The sequence below is a fragment of the Branchiostoma belcheri genome, unplaced genomic scaffold (genome assembly GCF_001625305.1).
Source record: "Branchiostoma belcheri isolate BF01 breed outbred unplaced genomic scaffold, Haploidv18h27 scaffold18, whole genome shotgun sequence".
Taxonomy (NCBI): domain Eukaryota; kingdom Metazoa; phylum Chordata; class Leptocardii; order Amphioxiformes; family Branchiostomatidae; genus Branchiostoma; species Branchiostoma belcheri.
Window position 1 is genome coordinate 3,440,392 of NW_017803268.1, and position 9,254 is coordinate 3,449,645.

The window sequence follows — 9,254 nt, forward strand, 5'->3', positions numbered from 1 at the left end:
TATAATCATGTTTTAAATGAGATCTTACATTGACAAAAAACTGTATTATGTATACTTCTGTTTATACTTCTATTAATTATTTTTTATCAACTGATGATGGAAGCATAAAATCAAGAGTGCGCCCCCCCCACCCGTCTGACCTTGGTGAACAGGAAGGTCATCACTCATTGGCGGAACGGCCATCAACCTCATTAACATAAATTCTGGCCTGCCGACTTTCTTGGCTGTCTGCCAGAGAATGACACAAATTTCCATCCAACATCTGCTTGGAGAGAAAAAAAGGTACAAGGTGAGATGTTCCCATGATTCATTGCGAGGGCTTCTCGGAATACAGAGGTAACATTCGGTCAAGGTCATTCGTGATCGAATATTCAAAATTAGGGAGAAGATTGAATCGACGATGAAATATTTAAACAGACACCTTTGTGTCCTTAAATTGAGGATGACCCCGTCTCCTTGTTGGTATTTTGCTCGTGTGACTTTTTTTGTGTCACTTGGGAACGTTAAGTGGTGAGAAGGTATGTGTGGTCAAGGAGGTTATGGCCTTCTTCGTGTGGTATTGTCAATGGTTCATTTTAAAAGCATTGTCCATGGCACGTCGGTAAAGGTTAGACATCCGGGTGGAATATTATGTAATACAATTGTACAAAAAATCGATAAACTGCATAGATTTTCTAAAAAGCCAGACGTTTCAGATAGTATACGCTATATTTCATTAGTGACTAAAACAATGATCATTCCCCGCACCATTTTACAATAATTAAGACTTCTTGATTGTTTTTTTGTGAAATTTATAATGAATCATTTGCATGAGATTAATTTCGAAATATATTAGCTACTTTCGAAGCGCTGAGACCTTCAAATTCCATCAAATCTAAAGTCACCAACACAATTCATTGACAATAAGATCACACATAAACCTCTGTGGCTGTAGTAACAAAGCAATCATCGGCCTTAAAAAAACTACAAGAAGCTTTGTTTCATGTTTGAACATTTCCGGGTATTATAATTAGTGTATTATGAACGCCACATAATAATCTCAACACCGCCGGATTATGTCTCTTTTGTACTCGTTTCTACGCGTCTAGTCAATTTTATTCCGGGTCACTAAATAAACAAGTCTGTGTCTCTTGACTACATTTTAGAAACACCTTGTTTTTGTGTTTTGCAGCGAATCTCCCCTCCAAGTATTCACTCGCTCGTCCGTATATAGTGGCACGCTCACCCCAAGATCCTGACTTCATGTTTATTAACGTTAATTAGATGTAATCTATCAAAACATGCATCTTATTACATTTTACAGTATCCAACTCTGGCCTTTTTCTTTTTTCTTGACCTGAATAAAAAGCGAGTACATATGAGTACATATATTTCATGAATAGGCCAAGGCTCGACTGGCAAACAATTGCAACACAGCGACAAAATAGTCACCCATATCTACAGCATTGCAATTTGCTGAATTCTGTCACCACAATATGCGAATGCACACTTATCACATACTAGACATGCAAACAGTATTAGACCAATCATCCACAACAAATTACTTGGGTGGCAGGTAGGTTGTAGGTCGTGATTGTTATGTTTGACATTTGTGATAGTTTCCAGAGCCCATCATCTAAGGAAGTCCTCTCTGGTCTGATCCAACAGGTACTTATCTTTTACATGCATCTGTCCGGGAGCTAAATTATTCACAACTGTCAAGCGTCTTTCATTCCGGCTAATTTGTATAGAGAGTCTCCGAGCTATCACAAGAAAGAGCAAGACGCAATGAAGAAAAGTAGTGGGAGGGGTATCTGTTGTAGTATTAATTATTGTATGTACACACAACTGGTTTCCAGAATATATGTATACAATTGTTTTCTTGGAACTGTTGTCTTGGGAAATAAATACAATGTATGGAAGAAAAATCTACCTTGGCAAGTTTTCTTGCTTTTTTGTCCACGTTTAAATGGTATTTGCATCAATATGTAGCGTCAACTCCTCCCACCTAATTTTCTCCATCAAGAAAGGTGGCTATTTTCGTAAGGCCACGCCAAGTAAATTTTATGGATGACGTCCGCGCGCGCATTGATTTTGGCCTGTTCCTAAAAAAAAAAAAAAAAAACAAGAAATTCCGCTTCCTGTAACTATAACCAAAGAGTCACGACAGTGCCGCAAATAGCCACATTGACGTGAAACCCGTAACACAAAAACAGGACAGGACGACAACTGCTGTTCCACCTTATTTATTGCTGTTTTGATGATGATTAAAAGACTTCTTGCTTGTTACACTGTGTCACCTCATTCAATTTGTGCCCCAACATTTGTCGTTTCTTAGTATATTTCTAATCTAGGCATCTTGTTTTTTAGGGCCCTTTTTGTTTTTTTCTCGCCCTCTCGCATTAGATTTAGAGTCTCCAAAGGACGTCATCCATACGATTTACTTGGTGTGGCCTAAGTGGGACATGTATATTCCCTGCGGAACTGTGAGGTCACATGACAGGTCACCTATGATAATATTATAATTACTAGGACATCAAAAGACTGTCAAACGCGAAAGGTCAAGTGAAAGGTCCCTCGGGAAATACTACTTTTGACGGCGCCAAAATTACTAGACGCCTCTAGCTTGCACATAGTTTTTTTTAAAAAAGCAAATTCAATATGGTTAAAAAGCACAACTAAAACGATTGAATAAAGTAACAAGGGAAATCGTAGATTTCAAACCTCCGGTTTTTTGTGTTCTATTGGTTTAGGTTATTTGTTTGTGTGTAGTATGAAAGTTATGTGCGTAATATGTTTGTATGTGTTTGATGGCTACTGACGGTTGGTTCGGTATGGACTGTTGATTAACGTGTCTCACAGTCTGACAGCCTGCACTGCGCCATTACCCCCGCCGTCATCCCGCGCCGTCATTGCTGCGCCGTCACCCAACATTTTTATCGGAACCAGACACCCATCTGTTTGACCCCTTTTGAATGCTAAGACCCAGAACTGCAACCGTCCCATTCCTTAACAACATGGTAATTACTATTTTCAGCATGGCGGGGGTGTCCGGAGCACTTAAAAACCTTTTATTTCGACGCCCATAAACACATATGCAATTAAACAAAAACGTTCTGCATCATCTGCAGCCCAATAGCAATACGTATACCGAACAACAGACCAATCCGTCCAGCCGATCGCGAGAAACAGCTGCTGACAGAAATGTTTCGAACCATAGTAAAACCTCCTCGCGGAAGGATATCTCCTTCCCCGGAGGTAAAAATTGAAACAATTGACAAGTATCTAACGTTACATATTTATGACAATACTTGTATTGGGCTTATACCGAAGGCGTGTGTGTTGTACTGAGACACTTTTGTGTCTGTTAACATTCTTTCCTATTTTACACTGTTTCTCCTGCTTTCCTTTTGTCCTTTACCCCACGAATCCCATGTACTTCGCGACCCGTTTCTGCATAGGCTTAAAAGTGTAAGTGCACTTTGACCACGAACACAAGGTGGCGCTCGTGAGTGGTGACCTTACCGTGACCCACCGTTCGTCGTCCTGCACTTTTAATGTACAGTGGCAGGTGGCGCTCGTGAGCCGTGACCTGCCCGTGCCAGGTCTACGTGTGTCGCCATTCACGTAGTCATAGGGCGGCCGCTCGCAGGTGAAACAATGTGGATTTAGCCATGGCAGACACGTTTTTCGGCTTCGACGCAGACATACCCGTAAGTGAGGACAACTAGTCTCTCTCTTCTACCAGACAAGACCGCCAAACTGTCTAAAATCACCCCATTTATGCGGAATTTTCAACCCTTATTTCAGTGGACGTTTTCAGTTTCGGGTGTTTTGGTGGGGAGGGGGGCTGTTAAGGACAGGAACCCGCCAGATTTTATCCGGTTTGGAATGACACCAAAAGACGTCAAAACGGTTATACAAAGGTTTTAAGTACAACTATAGTTTATTGGTGCCTTTGTGGTGCAAATTTTGGGGACGTTAAACCCAATTTGTTCCTGTTTTTATGGTGAAAATGTCATGGTGTGATAGGGAGGGTAGGAGCACACTGTCAGCACATGTCACAACATAGGAAACAAGTGGTACAAATGTCAAAGTACATGTATAAGTCAAAGAATGTCTTTGGCTCCACCACACTGCTTTGTATAGCTTCCCCATTCCCTTTAAAGAATAGAAATATTATAATTTTCCATAGGATGTGTGTTATATATAACATGCCCATGGTAGTCATGTAACTAAAATAAGTGATGAGTTGTGTATTTATAATCTATATGATATGTATTTCATTTCCAAACAGAAGTTGAGGAGGCTGGGACCATTGTAAAATTTTTGTCGTCTTTCTGTTCAGTGTCAAACTGTCTTTCTATGTCAGAGGAGAGATAGTTTGAAACAGAGTGGGCAGCCTTGAAAATGAAACAACTCGTCCACATCTTTTTGGAGATTAAGATATTTCAGACTTTCTGTGAGAAAAGATGACAACTGCCCGTGTTATAAAACTGATGTTAAGTCTAGTTATTACTGGAGACAAGGTAGCATCAACTACCTTTCGACACTGATAAAAGAGGTATTGGTACCTGAAATACTCTGACCGTTTCCAAAATCATATCCAGTTGCTTGCCAGCTTGATTAAAAATTATCATGTTATTTGATGCAGCCTGACCTCACTCTGTTTGTACTTTCAAAAGTGCCAAACTGGTGTTGTTTGGTTTGGTTTTTCTTTTAATGCCCACGATCATGAACATTCTGGCAATGTCCTTGGGCATACTCATTAACACCTGAGCGAAGTGAGGAAAGTCGTGTAAAGTGCCTTTCCCAAGTGCAAAAGGTTGGTGACATGGCAGGATTGAACCCTCTTGGTTCTGAGCTGAATGCTCTGCCGTTATGCTACTACTGTTACATGACCCCACATGTTTTCCACCTTGTTATGCAGTCTAACCTACTACCCTGTTTCTGAGATTGAATGTTTGTGTTCTGTAGGGGGAGGATGACCTGGGTTTGTCAGCGGAGGCTGAGTTGGAGGAAGACTTTGATCGACTGAATGACGATACTTTTGGATCAGGAGCTGTTGGTAGGAAACAACAACATAAATGTTGTACCAATACATGTATCAGTAGTTAAGCTGCAGATCATTTTGAAATAACACATTTATAATGACAGATCTGTGTACAACTACAAGACTCAAGGAATGATAGTAGATTGTTTCTGACCAAATGATTTTTTGGTTATCTGTATAGTAGTAGGGACATCTGCACTTACGAAAAACGTACATGTACATTTTTTAAATCTTCAGCCTGCTAAGATAGAAATTTACATGTAGCACCAAATTTGTACTGGTTAGTATGGACTAGTATGGGGTTAGGCAGCAGGGAGAAGGTTAACATTAATATACAACTACAATGACCATGGAAATATTCTGACTGAGAGGGACACATACACTTATGAAACTCTTACATGTTACTTTTTCATGTGTAAATGGATTATTAGCATGACATAACTATGGAACTGAAGAAAAAAGAAACATGAATGTTGATGTTTAAGAAACTACATGTCCCATGCCATCACAGATGATGAAGACTGGGAGTCGAACCACAAGAAACTTGCAGAACTCGAGGAACTCAGGAAAAAAGGCAGCCATGGTGGCAGCCAGGCCATCCCCTTCTCCCAGGATGCCCTGGGGCAGGTCAGAGGTCAGGCTGAGGAGATGGAGCGCAGCATCAATCAGCTGATGCTGGAGGATGAGTTTGATGACCCGGCCATCATGAGCATCCGGAAAGGACCGCTGTCTCCCGACCGGTACAACACTGCATCTCCACCTGCACTGCTGCAGGCAGAAACACTGGTATGGGACACAGCTATGGTATCATACCTGAGTTTTTAATGTAGACCTAGAGATACAACACTGCCTCACCACCTGCACTGCTGCAGGCTGAAACACTGGTATGGGACACAGCTATGGTATCATACAAATGTACCTGAGTTTTTAGTACATTGTTGTAGTATCATACCTTGTTGTAGTGTCATAGTATCATACCTGAGTTTTTAGTGTATTGTAGTCAATAGAACACTGCATCATCCCCTGCACTGCTGTAGGCTGAAACATTGGTATGGGACACGTCTATGGAATCATACCTGAGTTTTTAGTACATTGTTGTATACGTAGTATCATACCTTGTTGTAGTGTCATATTAGTATCATACCTGAGTTTTTAGTGTATTGTAGTCAATAGAACACTGCATCATCCCTGCGCTGCTGCAGGCTGAAACATTGGTATGCGACACGTCATGGTATCATACCTGAGTTTTTAGTACATATTTTGTTGTAGTATCAAAGCTGTGAGTTTTTAGTATATTGTTGTAGTGTCATACTCATAGTATCATACCTGAGATTTTGGTGTATTGTAGTCAATAGAACACTGCATCACCCCCTGCACTGCTGCAGGCTGAAACATTGGTATGGGACACGTCTATGGTACCATACCTGAGGTTTTATACCTGATACTGCTGCAGAAACAGTGGTGCACAATTTTTTTGGTAATTGCCACATCTACATGTATGGTTCATACCTGAGATTTTAGTATAGAAGTATTTTTGGCAGCACAGTCAAACCTGCACAAGTGACCACCTCTACAAAAGGACCACCTGGCCATTATATGACCACTTTTTTGGTGGTCCCTCAGATAGTTTTTCCCAATGATGCAGGTATCAAGAATCTTGTCTATAGTGACCACCTGTCCACATAGACCAGATTTTAATGAAGCCTCCACCAGGCCTTCCTAGGGTGCAGAAATTGCAGATCCTAGAATTCGGTAAAACAAGGGCAGTATTTGGCCAGGAGAGTCAGTCTGCAAGAGGGTTAATTTCCCTTCTGCGCAGACAGTGAAACCCCAAAGCGGCCAAACTCCCCTGGCAAATAGTATTGTGCACACGCTTTGTCATTCGGACGTGTTTACAAAGACCCTACTGGCAGAATTTTTGTAGACATCTGTATGGGATTTGTGTATCTGTACTTATTTTTGTATTGTCCCTGTTTTTATATAGGCCTCTGGCCTGAAGCAAAGAATAAAATTTAAAAAAAAAAATAGTCTTCCTATATACATAGCCTGCGTTTTTAGTCTGGTAGAGGCTAATTTTTATGGTCCCCTTAGTGGCCTTATTGGGTAGTTTTAATTGTATAATATTATAGAATGTAAATACAGCAAATACATGTATACCCTTATCCTAACATGATTAACCAATCACTGCACAGATATCTCCAGGACGACAGAGTATCTGGAGTTCTCCGTCCCGTAGCGCGCTGATGGGGAACAAGGTGACGATCCTGCAGCGCCCGGCCGAGCCAGCCGAGCCGCGGTCACTCCCCATGGAGGTAGGGATTTCATCCGCTTTCCATGGCCAGGTACGCAACGTGTTCACACGTTTACTGTTTACTGGGGTGTAGTTCTGTCCTCTACTCTCTGGAAACTTCTGTTTTGTATTTCTATCTATTATAGACTACCGTTAGTTAGTAAATGGAATAGCTGGAAGGCTAAGTTCTCAAACAATTTGCCAAAAACATGGAGGTAGGGATTTCATCCGTTTCCAGGTACGCAAGTGTCGTGTTTTCTCACAGTGTAGTTCTGTCCTCTACTCTCTGGAAACCTCTATTTTGTAGCTGTATTTGTACAATGTATTTGTAAAGATTATGGAATAGCTGGAAGGCTAAATTCTCAAACATTGCCAAAAACATGGAGGTAGGGATTTCATCCGCTTTCCAGCTACGCAAGATGGGTGTGTTTACTCGATCACGGAGTGTAGTTCTATTTTGTATTTGTATCTGATAAAGAAATGGAATAGCTGGGAAGGCTAAATTCGCAAATATTGCAGCTCAATATTGCCAAAAACATGGAGGTAGGGATTTCATCCGCTTTCCAGGTACGCAATGTGTCATGTTTTCTCACGGAGTGTAGTTCTGTCCTTTACTCCCTGAACTAGTTACAGTTAGTGTTTCCTAACTCTAATACAAATCAACAAAATTTACAATAAAATTGAACAATAACTGTGATGCTTACTCATAGAATGTGACATTCTTAACCTAGTAAGCATGTTTTGAACTTTTGAACTTAAACACATTCCCTTAAATTTTGATTTCTCATAGTGTAAGAAATCGCTTACATTTGCCATAAAAAAGTGGAACTTACACATTTGACAACCTTAATATACAAATATGAGCCTAAACAGCTTTGTTGCACTATGCAATGGTACCAAATGTTTGTTTTTGAAATAGCATAAAAGTTCAGCTAACAAAGATACTACACCTCAGATACATTTTTTTCTGTTACCATGATGCTCTATCAAAATCAAGCTTTTATCTAGCTGAACCTGCAATCTTTGTAGCTCCAATTGATTTTGGATAAGAGATTATTAACAGCTTGTGGCATAAGGAAAAGTGGCAAAAAAAATATAAAGTATAAAAATATCAAAGCTTCAAAGAAGTGCCTAAACACAAAACATCAAAGTGAACTGAAGTGATCTGACGTTGTGCAGAGCTAATCGTAGTCCACATGTGTCTGTCCAGGACTCTGCCATCGTATCTGCCGTCCCGAGAAAGTCCCCTCCCCTGCTGCCCTCCTCCGCACGGACACTCGAGGAGATAGAACGCGACCTGCGGGGGTCGGGAACCAGGGCGGCTCCGTCCCCACCCCTGGGGAGGGCCATCTCCCCTGGCGGTGTGTCGTTTGCCTCCCCACAGGGAAACCACCACCCCAGAGGTGGGCCCAGTCTGCACCCTATAGGAACCCCTCCCAGGACCACACACATGCCTCCAGGGATGCCACTACAGGTCTGTAATGTTATCAGAACCCTAATTTTTATAATTTTGGTTAATATTATATATTATGTAAGTCTGTACTGAGACAAATTTTTGGTACTTTTATGAAAGTTCATCTGTGTTGATGAAAACTTTCGGACCAGTACCTGAAACTACATGTATAAGCAAGTTTGGCCGATCGTCTGTAATTTATACTCTTGATTGCAGTTAAATGTCTTTCTTCTTAGTTGTTGTCTTTGGATGAGGATTTACATATTTTTTAAATCTAAAATCGGCTCTAAGAAATTTTTCCTGATTTTCAAGAGCTCAATTGTCAAAATATTGTCACTTTTCCTAAACATGTAAAAAAATGTTTCACCCATTTTATTTTCCAGGGCCCAGGTGGAATGCCTTTACAGCGACCGCTTCACTCCCCCCACACGCTACCCCCTGGCCCCCACCCCCCTCCCTCCTCGGACCCCACCCCCTCC

At 41.1% G+C, this 9,254-nt stretch overlaps 1 protein-coding gene across 1 annotated transcript in view; it reads left to right on the forward strand.

The window, feature by feature from the left end:
- The first annotated feature begins 3,550 nt into the window (after positions 1–3,550).
- Positions 3,551–9,254, forward strand: part of LOC109467422 (protein PAT1 homolog 1-like) — a 31,791-nt gene continuing 26,087 nt past the window's right edge. Inside the window, 6 exon segments of the mRNA XM_019765385.1 lie at positions 3,551–3,692; positions 4,957–5,047; positions 5,544–5,818; positions 7,225–7,374; positions 8,533–8,796; positions 9,159–9,250. Coding sequence (XP_019620944.1) covers positions 3,654–3,692; positions 4,957–5,047; positions 5,544–5,818; positions 7,225–7,374; positions 8,533–8,796; positions 9,159–9,250 — 911 coding nt within the window. The 5' untranslated portion in view covers positions 3,551–3,653.